This window comes from Passer domesticus, chromosome 10, assembly GCF_036417665.1.
Source record: "Passer domesticus isolate bPasDom1 chromosome 10, bPasDom1.hap1, whole genome shotgun sequence".
Classification (NCBI taxonomy): Eukaryota; Metazoa; Chordata; class Aves; order Passeriformes; family Passeridae; genus Passer; species Passer domesticus.
Window position 1 is genome coordinate 19,118,801 of NC_087483.1, and position 21,291 is coordinate 19,140,091.

General features: G+C 44.9%; 2 protein-coding genes across 4 annotated transcripts in view; one reads left to right on the plus strand and one right to left on the minus strand.

Moving 5' to 3' along the window:
• LOC135308784 (cytochrome P450 20A1) lies at positions 1 to 16,199 on the minus strand. 2 transcript variants are annotated; one of them, XM_064434234.1, is made up of 13 exons: positions 16,178 to 16,199; positions 14,588 to 14,637; positions 14,336 to 14,502; positions 9,248 to 9,393; positions 8,452 to 8,619; positions 7,697 to 7,775; positions 5,981 to 6,096; positions 5,512 to 5,566; positions 4,008 to 4,128; positions 3,052 to 3,163; positions 2,386 to 2,450; positions 522 to 611; positions 1 to 357 (listed from the first exon to the last, which is right to left on the minus strand). In XM_064434234.1, exons 4-13 carry the CDS (start codon positions 9,374 to 9,376, stop codon positions 207 to 209), a joined length of 1,086 nt encoding a protein of 361 aa, XP_064290304.1. In that variant the 5' UTR covers positions 9,377 to 9,393; positions 14,336 to 14,502; positions 14,588 to 14,637; positions 16,178 to 16,199; the 3' UTR covers positions 1 to 206. The 2 variants fall into 2 exon arrangements, with proteins under 2 accessions (XP_064290304.1, XP_064290303.1); XM_064434233.1 differs by lacking the exon at positions 16,178 to 16,199 and adding an exon at positions 15,224 to 15,455.
• The window catches only part of LOC135308785 (alpha-aspartyl dipeptidase-like), a 12,179-nt gene continuing 6,268 nt past the window's right edge, over positions 15,381 to 21,291 (plus strand). The window contains exons 1-7 of one of the 2 annotated variants that reach the window (XM_064434235.1): positions 15,381 to 15,513; positions 15,592 to 15,680; positions 16,709 to 16,783; positions 17,304 to 17,383; positions 18,710 to 18,883; positions 20,320 to 20,379; positions 21,142 to 21,224. In XM_064434235.1, the coding sequence (XP_064290305.1) occupies positions 15,413 to 15,513; positions 15,592 to 15,680; positions 16,709 to 16,783; positions 17,304 to 17,383; positions 18,710 to 18,883; positions 20,320 to 20,379; positions 21,142 to 21,224 (662 nt within the window). In that variant the 5' untranslated portion in view covers positions 15,381 to 15,412. The remainder of the gene's footprint in view (positions 15,514 to 15,591; positions 15,681 to 16,708; positions 16,784 to 17,303; positions 17,384 to 18,709; positions 18,884 to 20,319; positions 20,380 to 21,141; positions 21,225 to 21,291) is intronic. The other variant, XM_064434236.1, reaches the window with a different exon arrangement.

The following is a 21,291-nucleotide window of genomic DNA, read 5'->3' on the forward strand; positions in this document are numbered from 1 at the left end:
TATAGATTAAATCTACTTTAATATGACTACTGGTTGAATTAGAGAAAGTACCCAAGATAGGCATGAGGTTAAGAATATGGAAGGTAAAAAAAAATTTCTGTATATAAAACTCCTTGGCTGAGTAAACATGGTGCCAATATGATTTTTGTTAAGACCCTTGCTCAGAGCTTCACTGCTGGCATTTTAACCCCTTGTTTTGCTTGCTCTTAGCTTCTCTTAGACACCGTTATCCAGGCTTCCTCCTTTGGTGAGGTTACCAGTTCATATTTTGCCTCCATGACTTGTCCTTTGACTGGGTGGAGATACAGTTTCCTTACCAGGACACTCAGCAGAACTGTGGCCACCATATAGGCAAACCTGAGGGAAGAAACAGGAGAAAAAAATGAAAACCTCACTATGACGTAAATTTGCCAAAGACAACAGCTTGGACAGGGTGTCCCAACAGTAACACCAAGATGCTGGAAGCACTTTCTCTCCTGTCTGCTACAGAGACTCACTAAGACCTCCTTCCCTATGCTCACCTCAACTCTGGGCACTCCTGGCTTCCTGAGAAACCCAGCAAGGAGAGGTTTTTCATGGCTAATTCCTCATTGAATCTGTCTGGGTCAAACCTATAAAAGATGAAACACATCAGGGTTTTCTGAGCAGGCACAGCATCCTTTCCCCAGAAACGTGCACACACACACACACACACAAACAAGTAAAAAAACGGAAATGAAATAGAGAATCTCACTGATTTGTTCTCTCTGGGTCATTCCACACAAATGTATGAAGGGAATTGCGCATCCATCCATTCCATCAATGTTCCCAGCTGGTTAGCTTGGTCAAAATGCTGACAAACTGAGGTAGTGTGAAACAGGGCTGGAACTGATGTGCAGTACACAGCTGAGCTGATGCTGTTACCTGCCCTCTATTCCTCTCCAGGGCACACGCAATCTCATTTATCTCTCTCCCCCCTCTCTCTCTGCCTCTCTGAGTCCCTTCCTTTTTCACTTCCAAAAATATTTCCCTTTTCTCCTTGCCCCTCACCGTTCTCTTCAAGCAGCTGGTGTGTATATTTGTATGTGTATGTGCTGGGGGAGGGAAGCCGGTGACTCACTGAAGTGAGAAAAGTGGTTTCCAGCTTTAGGATGGTAGAGACTGTGAGAAAACTATTATCCAGGGCAGGCATGAGTTAAAACAAGGGAAACTAATAAAATAACATTCAATTTAAGTATTAACCCCTCTCCAAACACAAAATTTGATGCACAAAGACGGTTCTTTTAAACCTTTCTGCTAAATACTTCAAGCCTTTGCTTCCCTGCTTAAACATCCAAGGTCTCCTTCTAACAAGGTGAAAGGGCATGCTGATCCTTAGGAAATACAGCATCAAATTTACATTTCCCCCGAAGTAAAGTGAAAATTACAGATTTTGTAATAGGAGAGAAAATGCACCTCCCTAGCAAAAAAGCAGGGAGGGCAAACTGTGTTTTTGTACAGCAGGTGGGTGAAAGCATCACGCAGAGATGGTCTTCTACTTCTGTCATGGAAATCTTCATCTACCTCAAGCTAAACCTCAACCCCAGCCTCCCTGAAACAAACATACAATGTTCATAGCAGTCCTCATTGTAGGTCCCACGGGGTCTCAGCAAACCTGCACACAGCTATGACCTACCTTGGGAGGCAATCCCTGCCAAGGGGCTTGTAGACTGGTGCATCGATGCCTGACCCCTTTCTAAAAAGTGTAATTGCAGGAGAGGACAAGTGCTGTTCTAAAGGCTCTATTCTTTCTCCTAAATCTCAGCTGTCTGTTCTCTCTGTCCAGAATAACTGACCCACATTTTCTGCAGCTCAAGTGAAGTAAATCAGATACAGGTTAATATTTGCCACCTGGAGGTCACAAGAAGCTACAGCGATTTTTTTTCTTTAAACTCCACTGGCCTAGATCCACTTCAGCTTTCACAGACAGACTGAAATATTGAGGCAGCATTTCCCTTCACCCTAAAAACCCACAACTTCAGACTGACATTTCCTCCCTTGCATCCTTGTTTCATGATGATGAGCAGTGATTCCAAAGCCATTCAAGTCACTGTTTCACAGAAAACCTTTAACGGAAGTTACCAGCATTAGCCAGGGAAGCTCTGTGTACTTGCACAAAAATTTTCACTAAACCCTAACACATACATGCACACACACAGACTGGAGCATTGGAGCACTGGACTTTAATTGCCCCATACTATGCCCACGGAGACAAACAAACCCAGACCTCCATAAACTGATTTTCTTATAGACTCCCTTTCATCTCCACAATGCTTAAGGCAGGCCCTGCAGCACAAAAGGCTGTGCTGCAAGATCTAATTTAACAAAGAAAAGGAATTAGTTGCAATTACAGTTGATTGTACATACTTGTATGGTGATGGCCAAGATGAACTATCCTGCAGCATCACACCAAGAGCATAAAGCACAAGTGTCTGCAAAGAGAATTACAACAAATCAGTGAGGAAGGAAATGCACAATTAAAGACACCTCTCAACAGCTCTGCTGGATGATGATTATTCTGTAGACTACCCATATTTAGGTGGATTAAAAAGACAATTATGCAGTATTCATCTACAGATTTTCACAATCCATGATCAGATGTTAGGATTTTAACTTCTAAGAATCACGCTGCAATTGTTGGTGGTTACAGAAGGTGTGACCCCATTTCTCTATGCTTGCTGAGATGTATGTGTGGACTACTTTACTCTCTGGAAGGGAAGGTGATATGATGAAGCCTGAAACAATGTTCTTTTAGCATAACTAAGTCCACAGGCCCCTTCAAAAGCTTACTCATCCAAGAAGCAGAAGCAAATCTGCTCAGCAAGAGAACATGAATTTGCAGAGCCTCTCCCACAGAGAAACTGCAGGCAAACTTTGAGCTAAACTGTACTTTCAGAGGACAGAGCACCTGCTCAGGTTCAACACTATCAGAAGAAATGGTCTTCCTGCCTCACGCCTGGTCTGGAAGAAGAGGAAACAGCAAATTCCCCTACAGGAAAGGAGAGGGGCCTAGTGCTCCCAGCACTGCCCTACCTCTTTGGGGAGAGTATGTTGGTCGACTCTGCCCTCCAGCTCCTGCAGCTGGGCAGCAATGGGAGTGAGCTTTGCTGTCCGCACTGTCTCACACAGGACCTGCCGACAGTACCTGCAACCAGTAACCCCTGGTTAGTGGAAGTCTCAGAAAGGAGCTTGTCCACATCCTTGTGGCAGCAAGCAGAACAGAGTCAACTGCTTTATTTAGAGGCACTTTTTTTTTTTTCTGGCAAGGAGTCCCAACATCTTTGAAAGAAGCATTAAATCTCATTAACAGCTTTTACAGAAGGTTATTGCAATCTCTCTTCTTTCAGATTTTAAACCAAACTAAATCTGCTAAAATGCACAAACACACCAGGCCTTTTCCTGTACCTCTCACTCATACAAGAAGCAGCAAGAAAACCACACACTCCATATTCCCTTACTGAAACCACAACACTAGTCCAAATACAAAATGCACCTGGTTGCACCAACATAACAAATGCAGAAAACATAAAGGCACACTACTGACCAGTTCATCATTACTTACAGACCTTTGAAAAGAAGACTGGTCCATGCTTTCTCTCTAAATATCTCTATACCAACCATGAAAATGACTGATTACTTCTACTACTTCTGGAAAACTAGGACAGAAACCAAACAAGACATTGAGCAAAAAATTTGGCCTGGCAGCCACGGCACTGATTCTGTGCTTTTCCTCTGCTGATGAACCTAAAGGGTTTCCTACAGACACCCTAAAGCGAGCACCTTGGTCCCTGTATCTGGAATGCCAGCAGACTCTCTATGTGTTGCAAGTCATCCTGTGGCTTGATTACTTCCAGAAAGAAAAAAAGGGAGTAAGCAGCTTTTGGATGCCTTTTCCTGGCCTAGTGCAGGCTAGGCATCAGACTCCACAGGAAACACCTGTCCCCACCACATGGCACAGCCTTCCTCTGCATTCCTTCTACAGGACCCACCTGAGCTGCTCCATTTTCTCATGTGTAATCGGTCCCTTCCCCAGAACACGGTCCATCTCCTTGTAGAGATTCTGCTGAACATCTTCTGAGGTTGTCAGGAAATAGACTGCCCAGGTGCACACTGGGGAAGGAATCAAGACAAGACTGGACCCAGAAAATCCAATCCCTTACAAATGGCATTCAGTTTTCTTACTTCCTGTATTTTCAACACTACTTTTTGGCCTAAAAAAAGGTGGCCTCTGTTCACAGCAGGCTGTGCTGATTCTGTATTCAGTGGTAGGAACAGACACTGAACTCCTGTGTAACAAGCTAAAATTCTGAATCTGATGCTATGAGGAGCTTTGCAGGACACTAAAGCACTCAGCCCCACAAGTCTGGCAAAGGGACCACACAGCCCAACAAACCCAGGGAAATCACAGCTATTACACCAAGCATGCAAATGAAAGGCTGGTTTGTTCAAGACTTTAGAATATTTGGGGGTCTTCCCTAGCACATGTCTCAGGCATGTGCTCCAGACAGCCAATGCCTGGGGCTCCTGAAGGGAGCTCTCTGCAGATGTTAGCCAGCACTTGTCCCCCTACATCCATTTTTTGAGGTACTTGAGATTATCTTCAATAGCAGAGTGAGAAAAAACCCTTGCATAAGAAATAAGTGTGTAGGATGCAGTTTCCCTAAAGCTACAAGGAAATGTTTCTAGCTCTTAAAAATGTCTATTCATGAGAACTATCTGGAATCTTGTACTTGATGATGATACTTCCAACTCAGAATACTCTGTGATTCTGTAAATCCATGTGGATTCAAGCCCCTTAAAATCACAGTCTTCCTGGAGTACCTGGAGAGGATATTTTCTAGAGAAAGAATTACCATAGTTGTCTGATTTACTTCCCATTCTTTAACACCTAGATGCATCTTGGAGGTTTCCTTTGAAGTTCCATCCCAACTGGCTGAGGTACAAGGCCAGATTATCATCCCTTTATTGTAAGGTATTTTACACAGCTTCAGTTTGTATTTTTATTTGTTAGTTGTTTTTTTTTTTCAAAATCTTTGCATAAATCCCAGAGTAGCTTCTTCAGAAGTCCTCCATACATGGAACACACCTATCCTCCAGAAATCCAAAGCATCCAGACAGATGCTAGCACTCTTCCTACATGCTTGAACCTATTTTACAACATGACCTTTGTAGCTAATTTATTGTGTTGTTTTTCTTCATTAAATTTAGCATCAGTTGCCTAGGGTTAAGAATGCAAGCAAAAAGCAATGGGGAGAATTCTAAGGTTCACCATAAGACTGGAAAGGTTGTCAAACAGCTTAAGTTCAGCTCACTAACTGTGAGGCTGTGTCAACACTCTGATGTAAAAATTAGCTTCTTCTATATGTCTGTAGCTCAGGAGAAAGAATGATTAATACAGTTTTTTATTAGCCTAGGGTAAGTCTCATGTCATCACACACAGTTTTTGGCAGCTGAGTGTAAGGATGGGAGGCTACCTACAGTTACTGTACTTACAGTTAGCAGTGATCACACATCCTGCCAAAGAGAAAATCATCGTGTCTTCCAGAATCTAGGAAAGAAAATCTACATCAGGGAATGAAGTTCATAAGACTGTAAAGAGAATAAAGAAGTGCCACACTCTCCACTCAAGCACATTAAATCCCTTTAGTGCAAAGAGCAGGAAATACATCTAGAAGACATAAACTGAACTCTCTGTTGAACTTCCACTGAATTGCACGAGACATGCTTAATATTAACATACTTCTGGTTTATAAAAATAGCTATGAAACAGTGGCAAGGAAACCTACCAAAGTCTAATGCAATCAAACATTGCAGGAGTGGAAAGAACGAAGCAGAAGCCCTGCTTTGATAAAGAACCTAAGCTAAGATGCAAAACCTTTGTATTAATCAAAGGCTACACTGCAATGAATTGCCCATCTGGCAAAACTCCATTGCTGTGTAAGGAGGTAACAGCTGCACAGACCTGCTGGTCACTCAGGCTCCCCTGCAGCAAGGTGTCTATAAAGACATGCCTGTTGAATGATCTGCCTCGGCGCTCCTTTGTAACCTTCCTTAAGATGGATTCCATTTCCACCAGAGCTTTGGAAGAAAAAAGAAATGTCTATTTTAAAACCTGGTCATCCTGGTGCTGCAAAGAAGCAAATTCATCTTCCCAAGCAGATTTTCAGACCAGCTGTCCCTGCTGGGCTCACTTACAGAAGCAGCCTCTGTTACATGTTACTGTCAATTTGGAAGGCGGTATCCCAAATTTATCTGAAAATGCAGGAACCAAATACCAGAGGTTGCCTATAAAAAGCTATCCTTACAGGTATAACCAAGGTGTGTAGTCTGTGAGCTGAAATCACATAAGGGAAGACAAGTAACGCTGTCAAACCATCAGAGAATGTATTTCATCAGCCCCCATGCAAACACATATGAGCCAGTAACTCCGGTTACACGATCTGCAGAGTTACAATTACTGCAGCACCAGGACTGATGGAGCCCCTTTGGCCAGGGGTTCCACAGGCAGGGAGCAGAAGGATGGCTCTGTGCTAAAGAGTGCAGAGAGAGGAATGGGGGGAAACGTGGGAGGGTTCTGGCACAGAGTCCACACATCTGAAGATATGTGAGTGCCTAACTCCTCGTGACTGCTGTGGGAACCAGGGGGAGTTAGGGTCCTAGACACCATTGCCTGTCTGGCTTAAATGACCTACTGAAGGCTATCCAAGAAACACAGAGCAGAATTTGGGTCTGAAACTCCATTTATCACAATCCAGTTCAGTTCCTTTGCCTTGGAATTACCCTCCTTCCTCCTCTCTGCACAGGAAGGCCAGCAATGCTCAAACACCAAGGCTTACTATCTGGAGTTTGTGAAAATTTTGTCCTCATGCATCATCCTACTACAACTCAGGAAGAATGACCATGGGAGGAACCCATTTCAATGGGGCAGAAGCTGTCCTCAGCTTCTGAAACCAACAGAACCAGAAGCATAAAGAAGGAAACACTGGGTTTGGAGGACTTATAAGCAAAACTTTAGTTCCAGATACAATCTACTTTAGTTTAGCATCTTATCAATCAATACTGAAATGGTTTAGTTATTAACAAAAAAGATAAGACAACCTAAAATTAAAATAACGTACTATAAAATATATTAGAAACAAAAGTAACAGACCTGAAAATCATGTTATCATGTAAGAGCATATCAGAGGCTATCTGATGGTGCATTCAACAAAGCAGCACCTCAGTACTTGTGTCTTCCAGGCTGTGAGTGACTGTCTGGCAGTACAGGCCCCAGATGGTGCATCATTTGAAGGCCCAGACAGGCCAAATCCAGGGGCTCCATCTGTCTCCACCTAGCACAGCTGCTTGCCTCCAAGAGAGGTAAGAGTGAACACTAGGGAACAGAACAGTAAGGGAGGAAGCACACCCTGATTCTTCCCCTCTATCACTCTCCAGACTGGACAGACCCTGGAACTAGAGTTCTAGTCCTGCAACTTCTCACATAAAGGCAGCTTGCCACTCAGCTCCAAAACAATGATCTAATCTAAGAGTAAGTACAATGTATCTGGTAGCTTATGGCATGATGAGCAACTCTGAAGAGAAGCCAAAACAACCGGGCAAATGAAGTGCTTTCACATGCTAGCTAACTGTAAGTATTAATCAGAGTGGGAGGAAAACCATAATTTTGGGAGAAACCTACCATCTTCATAGTGCTTCTTCCTAGTCATGTTTTTGTCAAGAGACCCATCCAAGAAACCTTTTCCAATCTCTGACCAGATCTGGAAGAAGGAGAGAGAGAACAGCACCATCACTTACCATAGGTTGAGACTGCTGGGACTATTCTATTCTTTCCTATTCAGGAAAATGAAAACAACAAATAAAATTAGAACTTCCTGTCAATATGGAACTGGTCTCTTTAGGACACCACATCCCATTTCAGACACTATGTCTATGATAGCTGGAATTAAGCTGAAATTAAACAACTGTAATTACCACTGTAGGAAAAAAGCTATGGGCATCTTAAACGGGAGATGGAACTGTTTCTTTCCTACCCTATCACCAGCATATTTAATATCCTCACATGTGGATACAGGTGAGATCTCCTCAGATTCTCCTTTCTCCACAATGTCACAGAGCCTTCAGAAGATCTTTGAAAGGGATTCCACTGGCAGTCCCAACAAAGTTTAACTGACTTAAGTACCAAAGACCTCCGAGCTGCCATTGAATCTGGGTTCCTGATCCCCATGGATCCTTTAGAAACACCTCAGACTAATGACAGCAGGATCAGCAGTAGGATCTTTCTAACAGTTTCAGCTTGGGACAAGTGAAACAGACCCCTCAAGCTCATACTTTAAAGACTCAGCAGCAGCTTGTACTAAACTGCACACAGATACAAGCTCTGTGTTTTCAGTTTGGAAAAACTGAATAGATTTCCTGGCTCTTCAGGACACTTACTGCATCATGGTGCCTGCGGAATCGGATGACTTCCCGGTCATCTTCAAAGCTGCTGCCCATAGCTGTCTGCGTGACAGACTTCATGGCAAAGCCCAGCATGTGCTGGCAGAGTGGCACATGTTGTGCCTCGGGGAGAGACAGCCATTTGGCCAGCAGCTCTTCTGACAGCTTGAGAAGGAATGAACCATTAGTTAGCAGTAACACCAGCAGTCTATTTACCAAACACACCCTGGACAGATTCCCACCCACTTCCTAAGGCACACCACACTTTCATGGCTAGGGAATAATGTTAAACTCTTTCCAGGTTTCTTTCCATTTCAGCCTCCAATCTTCCGCTTCTTTCAAGGCTCTCCCTTAACAAGGCAACCATACTCTCCTCTCTTGTTCCCTCTGTCACAAAAGAAACCTTAATCCCTTTAATACAGATGCTCCAGAATAGGAAAACAGATCATATTCTGGCTGCTGGACTAAATCAAAATCACCTCTTTGTGGCCCCAAAAGCTGGTTCCTTGCTCCATCCTCCTGTCCAAGGAATTATATCTAGAATCCAGGTGCTCCAGTATCTTTAACTGCATCTGGTATCTTGGCATAAAAACTAAGCAAGCTCAGCCTTTCCCCCAACCCAGAGCTAAGAGAACTCAATATTCACACCATGAAAGGCAGAGGCTGTTTGCTATCTCAGATGCTTCTAACTCCAGCACTAATTTGAATGCAGGTCCTTTATCCTAGTGATCATTCTCACTAAACCTCCCACTGTGAGCCACCCAGGACTTCTCTGCTGTACAAAGGCAGTTACCTTCTGGATGAGAGCAACGTTACTTTGCAAGGACTTGGTCACACCGTTCTCATACAGTTTTCTCCTCATGTGGCTCTCTCCTGTATCCCCATTCAGGCTGGACTGGTACCTCAAGAGGGATTTCAGCATTGTCTCAAAGGGATCCACTGAAAGAAAACAGAGGAAACACCATTCAAAAGTCACACTACACGGGCTGATTAAAACAGCAGACTCTTTAATTGGATATCGCTGCTTCTGGGCAGTGAGCAAGGTGTGGCTCCTTCCCCTACAACAGCCTCTTTGGGGTGTCAAGTTTCTCTTGCTCAATGTGGGCTAGTACCTCACAAAGTCTTTTTTTCTGGAGCTGATTGCCATCCTGTGATCAGCTCCCCATGCAGAGTTTGCCTGCTGGCTCTACAAAGTAACTCTTTAGTAAAAATGCCATCAGAGCTTGTTCCTTGTTGGCCAGTTCCCAGCTGGTTGTGCCATCAACTTGGTGACAAGAGTGAGTGTGGCATGGTCTTTCCCCTTCTCCTCTAGCCTGACCTGCAGGCTCTTCAGCACATTCCCCTCCACATCTGGTGTGCCCTCTTGCCCTGAACGTGGCTGTGCATTCAGGACATACCAGCTCATGACAGACTTAACCACAGGTTGCTCTTGGCACTCCTTTCCTTGCGTCACAGACCCAGCAAGGTCTGTTTGATACCCTACTGCTCCTGCATGATTTCTCTTTTGGGCACTGAGTTCCCTGTCGAGGAGCTCTTCCCAAACTAGCACCTACCTGTCTGCCAGGGCTGCCTCCAGCACAGAAGCTCTGAAGCTCCTACAGAAAACCCTACCCCACTAAGCTACAGAATGCTTTCTACTGCTAATCACCTTCTTTCCATCTTCAATCCTTCCACACAGACACTTGCATCAGTGTACAAACTAGACAAAACCACGTCACTTCCCAATCCATGACTCATTTCAGTTAGATTTTTAACTCTGAATTTCACCACCAAGGATCTCTATTTAATAAATTTTCTGAAGGAGATTATGTGTCAATGCAAAACTGTGCAATACAGCATGGCATATGTTTTTTCCCTTTCTGTAAACCTTTTAGTGTGTGTTGTGGAACTGACAGAGTCTTTAAGAAGCTATTTGGAAGCAGCAATCAGGGTTTTCATGAAGGATATTGTCACTGTTTATCATAGTCTGTTATTTCTCCCAGATGGAGAGTGAAACCTCTGAGGCATCAGAAAACATCAAGGCTGGGCTAGACACATATGACTTTACCAGCTGTGGATGTAACTAGGATTCCCCACAGAGACTGGGGCCTCATTATGCTACCAGGCAAACTTACAAGAAGAGAAAATTCCCACCTGCAGAGGACTAACTACCTAAAGACATAAAAGAAGCTAACGAGGCCAGAGGCATGAATATGGTAATCTTTCCCAAATGTTTTTCTCTCACATCTTTTCCCTTCCAATGTTTTTAAGCTCTGCATTTCACCCTCTTTCCCACTTTGAATGACAAGGAGCACGAGCATGTGTCTTTTGGCAGAGCAGATGGTACCTGCGGCTCTCCACGTGGCGCAGGCTGTTATGTGCCTCTAGCTGCTGCTGACAATTCCTCCTCCAAGGTACTTTGTCATGGAGCTGCTATTGATGCCACAGATCCCTGCTGACTGGCACTGGCACAGCCAGGCACAATATTGGGCAGCCAGGAAGACACATGGCAGGTGGCAAAGCCCACACAGAAAATCCAGCAAGCAGAGGCATCTAGAGAGGCTGGAGGATGCTCAGAAGCAACTCCTGCTAAAACTGCAAAGTGCTCCTGCTGCATATGAAAGGAAACTGCTGGATTAGCCATGGGCTCTGGGTTTTTTTCTCCCTAGACTAAACTGGCAATCCCACACCGCCGATACACACTGTTGTGCGCTCAGGGCTGCAGAGCCCAGGCTGCCCTTTTGCTGAGGGCTGGCTCTGCCTCCTGCTCTTTGGGAAAGGGCTATTTCTGCACAGCTGTGGGAGGCTAGAGACTCCACAAGGCACAAACTGCCTCTGGAGAGAGCTCTGTTCTGCCAGCACTTGCACAGACTTCATCCTTCAGCCTTGTCTTGAAAACATCTCCAGGGTTACATTTTCACCCCTCCCAGTGACACATACCAAAATTTCAACTGTTCTTTTCACTTACATGGAAATCTCCCCATCCCAAAAACCTCAGAGTGCTGGACACCACTGCAAGTAAATATAAAGATCTAACTGAGATCGAGCACAACTGAATATCAGAGATAGAACAGACCTCTGAACCTGCACAGTAAAATGCTCACAGAACAGCAATGAAGTCCTGCTCAGTCAGGCCAGGACCCATAGCTCCATCTCCAGCATTTAGTGTGCTGCAGGTCCACTGCCCCAACCCAAAAAGCTCAGGAGAATTTTCCAAGCTGGTATCTGAATCCCCTGGCAATCCTGAATTAGCCCACCCTCTTCACATCCACGTTTGTAGGCCTGAACTGCTTCCCCAGAGCCACTCAGGGGAATCACCAGTATCAGCTACTAAGTTTTACTTCCTTTGAATTCCCCTTGCAAATTAATCTCAACCAAGCTTGAAGAGGCCATGAAAGCATACCAATTTCAAACACTGCTTGAAGCCTAAGGAAAAAGAGTCTCCTGGCATTGGAAATGCTTGTAAGTATGAATCCAATTAGTCCAGCTTCAAGGCTTTGATGAGAAATGCATTATCTGCACCTCTCTCCAAGAAGTTTGGCCATAACTGTGACACACACATGAGATGAGAGGAACCTTTGTCTGGAGCCAAATCCTGTATTTCAGCCTTGGAAACCAAATGTCAGGTATCCAGGAAGATGGCTGGTGGCCTCAGGCGCTCCAGCTCACTGAGGAAGAGTCACATGGCATGGGTTTTCAAGTGGGGCTGAAGGATCAGGAGTTGGACATAATGCAGTCCACGGTGGGCTGGCTCCAGTTCCACAGCACTGGGTGCACAAAAGAGATATGGGCAAGACCACATCTCTAATAAAACTTCAAGCTGCCCAGAGCCAGTTTGTGGCTGAGACCAACCCTGTTCCCACTCACCAAGAAAGGGTACAGGAAGGGTTTTGCTACAGCTACTCAGCTACAGCTACTCAGCTCAGTTTATACCTCAATACGTCAAGAAATAAAACCTGTAAGATTCCTCACCCCTAATAAAATTTGAGCACTTCTGGCAAGCATCAGTGCTTAAAGAAAAGCAGTGATACAACTAATATTGCTGCTGTTCCAGCTCTGAAGTTGTAAGAACCTTCCTTCTCAAGCCTGTTGCCTTTATGAGGATTCCTTCAGAAGCTCTTTCTTCATCTGAGATGAACACACTTTCCCTGGCTTCTCCTGCACAACAGACTTCCCACTTCTCTGAGAGCACTGGCAGCCTTTATTTGCACTTTCTTTACTCAAAATCATGCCTAAGTATAGAGGTCAGAGCCACACACAGGACTCCAGATCTGACTCATGCTCATTTTGTGCAAAAGTCCTCCTTTTACAGAAAATCCATGACTCAATATATCCTTTTTTCCATGGCCATGTCATCCCACAGGCAATTCATGCAGCCCACTTTTTCTCCTCCTGTTCCTGCTATGCCAGCCCTCAGGGATATCCATCTCACTCTACTGCCCTGTGCCAAAAAGGGTTCCAGAGTAATGCCATCAGGGTAGGACACTAACGTAGGATGGAGTATTTAATGTCCCCAACACTGCATTTCACTTTTCCAAGACAATCTAGCCTTGATCCCTCTTTTAAGTACCAGTCCAGTATTTATCAGTATCCAATCAAATTCTGAACTGAATACCTGACATAAACACAGTTTTATCGCTTTACTTGTCAAAAAATCTAATTATCAAAGTACAACATGCATTTCCCATTTATCCCCCATCCCTAAAAAAATATGTTTAGCCCTTGGCATAGCAGGATACTAGGCCAGTCTGTAGCTGCCTGGGTCACCTAATTTCCTGCACTGTAGTCCAGGCACTGTATTTCTCTTTCTCTGATACCCACATCCTCCCAAATTCAGAACATTTATGGGAACTTGCCTGCACAGGGGACTGTCACCACTTCTCCGAGCTTTGAGAAAGTGACTGTCTGCTTAATTTCCCCCAAACACACTTGAGAGCATTCAGATCTTTCAGGGTGGTTTTCCACCTTCTGGAGTGTCATCGTTTTCCACTGTGTCTTGCTGATCCTTGTTAACTCCCACTCCTTTCCCAGATTGTCACCATTTCTTTTTTTTGATTCTGTCAGGCAACTGTAGATAAAGCTTACCCCTCACGACCCCAGCACAAAGTGAGCTGAGCTATCTGCCTGTGCCTAAAGACAGCCTACAGGATCAGGTCAGAGGTGTGCACCCAGCACCTCAGTCAACCTCCTAAGGTAAAAACTGGGAAGGCAAGAGATTAAACCCAAACACCAACTGAGTTAACTTATCAAGTGTGATAACCTTAGAAAGCAAAATGCCCACCTAAGAGGCTTAGGCCATAAATTAAAATACTCTCCCATGACTAAGACAGCCAATTCAGCTACCAGCACCACCATCCACTTCCAAGACTGGAAGATCATTAAAGGTTTTCACTACAAAATTCTACACACCAAAAGAAACCAAAAGTTCTTTCGGTAAAGAACTTTTCCAAATAATAGTTTGAAAAACCTCCATGCTGAACCATACAAGGCAGTTATCACAAACTAGAAGAGCTGTTTTCAGACTTAATATAGCAAAGTTTACCCTCCTAAACTGTATTTCAAACTGCTTTTAAAATGTATGCCAAGTGGCTACAGGATGTTCACCTTGCTTTATCAAGTGACTGATGAGCATGATGCTCTTCCTGAACGTTTGGCCTGTACAGAGATGGTAAAAGACACAAGCATACTGATTTCTTGATGGCCACTGGACAGCAGTAACACTTAGTCACTGATACTCAAGTCCAGTAAGCAGGACCAAAGTCATACCAGAACCACCATGTCAGCTGCAAAGTCTCATTTTCTTTCAATGTAGAATGAAACCCAACTTCCTTTGACACCCTTTCTTTGATGCCCAGTGAGGACAGAACAAATGAACTCAACAGACAACATAAAAGGCACTTACACAACCGGTTGGGGTTCACATGTTGTTTCAGGAGATCGATGGAGCCGAGGCTGACAACAAGACGCCTTCCAAACCAGAAGGAGACCAGTGGCCCATATTTCTCATGAAGGTTCACAAGAAACTCATGTAAACTGCTGCTGACAATGATATCTGGCAGGTTGCCATCCCTGAGAAACACAGAGGGTATCTGGTCATGAACAGCATCCTCTGCCAATGCTGAACTTCATCAATGTGGAGACAGAAACTACTTACTTTTCATCAGTTGGAGCCAGCCCAGGGATACCTGATGCTTGCCTAGATGCCTAGAGTAAAAGGAAATGCATCAATCTACATGAACTTCAGATTTTATACAGGTCCCACAGGTTTCCAGCAGGAGAGATGAATTTTCCACACCAATACTCCTACACTACTTACAGACATGAAACAGGAGCTGGGTATGCTACATCTGCAGGCTTTAAACCTGCTAAGCCGATAAACCTCAGCTCTGTGCTTGGTGCCACTGGCTAAACCAGGATTATTCATCTGATTAGATGAAAGATGTCTGCGTAAAGATTTAAAGGGTCAAGTGTGCAATGTAGGGTATTACACACTGATTTGCCTGGAGGCCTGCAAAAACGCGAGATCGCGCCTTTGGAGAGCAGGATTCACTCCGGGAGCACGTAAAGCAGGAGTGCCGGGGCTGCGCTGTCCCGGGAACGCCCTGCCCGGCAGCTTCTCCCGCAGGCCTCCGCCACGTCCCGTCCGGCCGCGGGCTACGGGCCGGGGGCACGCCCGAGCCCAGGGGCTGCGGGACGGGCCCGGGGCTGCCTCGGCCCCGCGGCCGCTCGCTCTCCGCCCGCCTGGCCGGGGCCGGGCCGGGCACCCCCGCCCCACGGCCGGCAGCATTACCGGGTACAGGTAGAGCACGGCGCCCACGAGGATGAGCAGGAAAGTGACGGCGAAGATGGCGAAGTCCAGCATGGCCAGGCCGGGGCGGCGGAGCGGCGGCGGCTCGGCCCCACCCCGGGGCCGCCGGCGGGGCAGGAAGGGGCGGACCGGGCTGGGCCGGGAGCACGGCTCGGCTCGGCTCGGCTCGGCATGGGGGGGCCGCGGCGCCTGCTGCTGATCTCCAACTCCACCCTGCACGGAGGGGGGTACCTGGGCCACTGCCAGCAGCACATCCAGCGCTTCCTCGGGCAGTAAGCGCCGTGCAGGGCTGCGGGACGCGCCCGGCCCCGCCTCCGCCGCGCCGACCGCTCTCCCCTCTCTTCTCCCAGGCAGGTGAAGCGGGTGCTGTTCATCCCCTACGCCCTGCACGACCGCGACGCCTACGCCCGCACGGCCAGGGAGAAGTTTGAAAGCCTGGGTAAGGCCGGCCCGGCTGCTGCGGCCACGGGGAGCAGGGTGCGGGCACCGAGCGGCCCGCGGGGCACACGGGCTGCGCTGGGCTGGGCTGCTGCGGTACCGGCAGCAAGGGCAGGGAGCAGCAGGAGTCGGCTGCGGACTTCTGCCTGGAAGGAGATGTTTTAGAGGCCTCCAGAAAAAAATCCTGCTGCCCACACTTCTGCCCACTCCAGGGAGGAAGATTTTATCCCTATTAAGTGGCATCTTTTTATCCTTTTTAATCACATGAGGGAATATTTCTTCCCATATATCTTAAACCTCTGCTCAAGCCACTGGTTTTAAGTGGACACCATTACTTAAAGCACATCAAGGAGCCAGATAGTTCCATGATGGAGAGCAGCTGAACTTTGCTTGGAGCAAAGATCTCTGCAGAGCAGTCTACAGCAAGACCTCCACCTAGTATCTATCACTGTTTAGGGTATCTTTGGACTCATTCATGTAGTAATAATCAGTACTCACTTGCCTGGGCAGCACACTTTGCTCCTTGACTGGCAGGAAGATTGCTGCTATCAAATGCTTATGTTCTTCTGTCTCTCTTGACACTTCCTGTACTCAGTGACCCCCAGCAAGGCAAAGCTATCAAAGTCAGACATTTTAACAGAAACAATACTCAGATCAGGTATTTGCACAAGCAATGCTAGAACCAACACGTCCTGTCAGACTTCAGCATATCCAAGCCGAGGACTAACAGCTTTTTCCTCATTTTCTAGCTACCTGGTAATGCTCAGCAGGGTATTGTGCCTCGGCCTGCATCTGCTGAGTGAAATGCTCTGCTCCTAGACTCTGAGTGCATATCTCCACAAAATGAACATTTCCTTTTGTGCAGCTGGATGCTGAAGCCCTGCACTCTGTTTTACATTGTAGAGTTCTTTGAAATTTTTCTGGTTGAGACATTTGGCTCAGGGTTGGAGGAGGTGGGCAGGGAGGCACTGAACATAACCTATTCTTCCACCAAACTGACATGGCAAAGGTAAATATTTTTCATTTAAGGTTATGGGCTGGACAGCATTCATGAATCTTGTGATCCAGTGGAAGCCGTAAGGAAATCTGAAGCAATATTTATTGGTACGTTTTAATTCTTACTCCCCAGTGAAGGTTTTTATAGGGCACTGGATTAGTCCTGCTCAGAGGTGGCACTGAAGACCAACAATTAAGCAGTTAGGCCTAGTAATTAGAAACTACAGAAGACAGTAATTGGGAGCCCTAAGACCCTAAATTTAGAGATGGGCTGGGAAGTAGATTTATTAATGGAACTTCATCTTCAGTAAATTTCAAATTATTATTTTGAACAGTACCTCAGTATAAAAACATGATCATAACAGCTATATCATCACTTTAGCAAGCCCAAGAAGTTCCAGTCCTAATACCATGGTCCTGGGCAGTGGCAGCCTTACAAGGATGACTCAGGGCACGCCCATGGCCTCCCCAGTGACCATTCTTCTGAAGCTTCTGCTTTTACTGCTTCTCAAAGCAGGATACTGCCCTGAATAGAGCATAGAACTCATAGTGCCTGCCAAGTTTGTAAAGGCTTCAATTAAAACTGATGGTGAAAGCATGTTAAATAAGCTGAACTTTCTTTCTGCAGGAGGTGGGAACACGTTCCGTCTCCTGAAAGCTCTTTATGACAACAGTCTGATACATGAGATCAGGAAGAGAGTTCTTGAGGTAAAACTACAGATTCTGGCCAAGTCTGAATGGCTGGATCTCATGCATGATCTTTTGTTCATTCAAATCCAAGCTGATTCTGCATTTTTGTCTCTAATATACTTCAGATGTCAAGCTATCTCAAACAGCCTGGTGAACTGAAAACCATGGCCAAATAAGGCTGTTATTGAGTCATTGAAAATACTTAAGGTCAGCAGTCTGTCTTCCTAGAGCAGTTTTCTAGATGCTGGATTGCAAGACCTTGGGATGTACAATGCTACATAGAACCCTAGAAGTAAATCCCTCAAAATACCAGTCAAAAGACCAGTGCAGGATTTAATCTATGCTCAGAAACCCTGTTTTTCAGCTTGAGATGTCCACTTCATATCTTATTGATATAGGTGTGTTCACGTTGCAGGTTGTCTGCTAATAAACTGGTGATAAAGTTTAGATCCATATGTGTCTTTTAGACAGTATCCTGTTGTTGAAAATGATGTAATTCTTGTATCTCCTTGGAACTGAGAGGTGTGAATGCCCCTCTGGTGAGCAGCACCAGTCTAGCTGGTGAATCTCATAAGGCTCAGCAAAGATATACCATCTCTGGAGGAGGAGAGAAGCAAGGTGTTCCCTAGCAATGTGGAACTGCAAATGACTTTATGCAGATTTATACAAGCAACAGTAAGGCCAGCTGCCAAGAATAAAGGTTAGCTAGGCTTATCTTAATATATAGAAATTCAATGTCTGTTGTGGGAATGAAAGCCAGAAAACATCCAAATGCCAGTTAAGTCTGGATAACTACTTGGTTGTATTACCACCAGTTGTCTGAAGACCACTCTATTTTTGCAAATTGTTCAGCATTACCTGTATACTTGCATATTTGCGTGGCATTCTTCTATGTACAGCCTAGTACTCAGTACTGATAGCCAAACAATGGTCATGGTTCTGGTAAGTTGATGCTGTGACAACATTGCACTGAGCTTCCAATGGCCCGCTCTCTCCAGAAGCTAGTTAAAAGCCAGTTCAGATATTTCCTCTAACTGCAATAGAGGCAAGTCTCTCCTCTTAACAGCAAAGTTCAATATGCACTGACAGCCTGTAAATTCTCTCTTGGGGGGTCACAGAGTTGTGAGTACAAGGCAGGCAGCAGTTAGTTCTCTGACACAGAGAAGCTACTGCCCACCTCAGAACCTGAATTCTTGTTCTGCTTTTCACCTGTAAAGGAGAGTGAGAGGAGCTGGAAGCACTAAGTCTGATGTGACTGATGGGTTTCTGAGATTGACAGAAGATGGTATAAAATCAAGTTCCTAGTTGTGGTGCTGCAGACTGATCATTGCTTTTGTCTTTCAGGATGGGATTCCTTACATGGGATCCAGCGCAGGAACCAACGTTGCCACTGTCAGCATCAATACCACCAATGACATGCCAATTGTTTATCCACCTTCCCTGCAGGCTCTAGGATTAGTTCCTTTTAATATTAACCCCCACTACCTGGACCCAGACATTAAAACAACTCACATGGGTGTAAGTAAAGCACACCAGAACTAACACAGTAACTAGGGTGTGGGGGAGTAAAAATAGTGTGCATTTTTGAGGCCTTACAAATCCATAGAATGTCAAACAGCTGCTCCCTTAGAGAAATTGGAAATGCCAATGAGGCAGGAACACTTCACTTCCTCCTAAAACTTAACTTTGCTTGGGAAGAGGAGTTGGCAACAGTATTAGTGAACAAAGTGTTTTTCACAAACAGAAGCTCTGCAATGTTTGAAATACTGTTGAAATGCTGGATATCTGGCATGGAATGAGGGAATTAAAATATAAACCTGAAGTGTTAAGATGCAAAGCACTGCGGTTCTGGAAAGTTCTGTCTTACCTGCTGCTTGGGAAGACCTAACTTAAACATAGATTAAGAGGCTTAAATATCTAAAGGTCAGAAGAAACAATCAGAACAGGGAGGGAGATCTTGAGATTCAAACAGTTGTGTAAGAAAATACCTGGGCACTGGTGTCCCTGCAGTGAGCAGAGCCTGTAACGTCCAGTACAGAGCAAGCACATGCACTAGTATAGCTGAAAGAAAAACACTTCAGCCATCAAGCACAAAGACCGATTTCCATAGTGGGGAGGAGCTCCTTCTTGAAACAGCATGTCAGCTAATTCCTCAGGGAACAATCTGTGTAGTGCATCTTTTAACAACCTAAGTACTTTCCTCCTTGTAATCAAAATTCCATGGTTAGACAAAGTATTAAGAGTTAGGGAACAATGAAGAGATGGTAGATGCTTCTAGATGGGTGAAGAGATGGGTGTGCTTCTAGAATTTAGATGAAGTTGTAGGTATTCATTTAATCAGCTTGTCACTAGATAAGCAGGCAGTCTTTTCCCTATAAATAACTTCTTTCTCTCAGAGGAGGCTGCAAGCCCTGTGCTGTACCAAGTCCCTGCTGTGTTCCTATGTTTTTATTTCTTTTCTTTTGCTCAGTTCAGCAGCAAACCTCAGGAAACATGACAGAGCTGTTCATAGAAGGAAATTCTTCAGTATAATGCCTACTTGAAGACAAACAAGCAAATACTTAATCACTGAAAATCCATGATTCACTACTCTCTTTCACAAAGGTGGCACCTCAGGCATTTGTTTCTGCCACCTTCCTGGAAGTATTAGTACTATTTCTGCACACAGAGATAGTACTAATTAAAAAAAAAACATGGATGAATTGAGTGGAAGTAAGTTTTAAGGCTTTTCAGGGTTGGGATTATGCGAGTTCTGTTTGACCAACCTGCAGTAAATTGCTGCTAGTGATGAAGAGTAAAACACAATAAATAGAGTCAATCCTGCCATCACATTCTGCCTGAGGGGAAGTGCCTGCTTTGTTTAATGTTATGAAATTGTTTGATGTCATGTTGCCTGGATAGCTCCAAGTCCTACCTTATGGCCTGGGAAGCTAAATCTGTGCTCATTATTGCAGGAGACAAGAGAGGAAAGAATCCGCCAGTATCATGAAGAACCAAACACCCCTCCAGTTCTGGTGAGCAGTAGTTCTCCATCAGGAAGCTGTAGCATGATAAACATTTTAAATGCATTCATGCTGTTTCTCAGTGTGGGTTCCTTGCCTGTCAAGCCTTACAAAACCATGGATTGGAATGCTAATTGTATTCTTGCTAAGAGCTTGAGCCTTGGATATTGCTCATTGTAGAAAATGGATTAGGGCCAATGAAATGCATACTCCTGTTAGTGCTGCTCAACACTATTTTAGGCAGCTCTGATTTCCCAGTCACTGGCCACCATATATTGGGTGTTGGGGGTGTTGTGCATGCAGATGGTACAAAACTCCCCCTTAATCTTTTTGCAGAGACTCTTAACTTTAATCTCTGTAATAGTTTCTGAATTTGCACATTCAGTATTGTATACATAATTTGATTATGTCTGTCTGGGAAAATGGAACCTCTATGTTTCCTGTCCCTGTGTTTGATCTTGTACTATCAAATATGTGCACTAACAAACCCAGCTGGCTATTGCTCAACCCAAACTGGATCTAAGAATAACTGTGGGAAAAAACAGTTTCCTCTCCTCCTCAATGATTTCTCCTTTAAGAATGAAAACTGAAATAAACAAGTAAATCAACTTCTAAAACAAGATAACTCACCTATTTTTGTCTTTACCTCTTTGTTAGGTAAGCGAGAAGGTTTAGTCTGTAATCACGGTGCCACTGAGACTGGCCTGCTTGTGACAAGCATTCTACCCTTTGACATAGCTTGAAAATAATTTTATATGTTTCCACCTCCACCAGGGCTTGCGGGAAGGTACGATGCTGTTAGTGGAAGGAGATAAAGCCACGCTGCAAGGAGTGACAGGAGCACGTCTGTTTCTGAGGTAACTGCATCACTTGAATTGATATCCTGCTTCAGACAGAAGAAAGGCTTCTATTAGACTCCTGGCA

Bases quoted from the DNA above. Each gene is read 5' to 3' on its own strand.
- LOC135308784 (XM_064434233.1), bottom strand. From the start codon at position 15,295: ATGCTGGACTTCGCCATCTTCGCCGTCACTTTCCTGCTCATCCTCGTG. The intron at 7,776-8,451 runs GTAAGTGTCCTG...TCCTTCTTCCAG, and splicing joins TCCGCAGGCACCATGATGCA to ATCTGGTCAGAGATTGGAAA. The intron at 358-521 runs GTGAGCATAGGG...TTCTTCCCTCAG, and splicing joins CAGGAGTGCCCAGAGTTGAG to GTTTGCCTATATGGTGGCCA.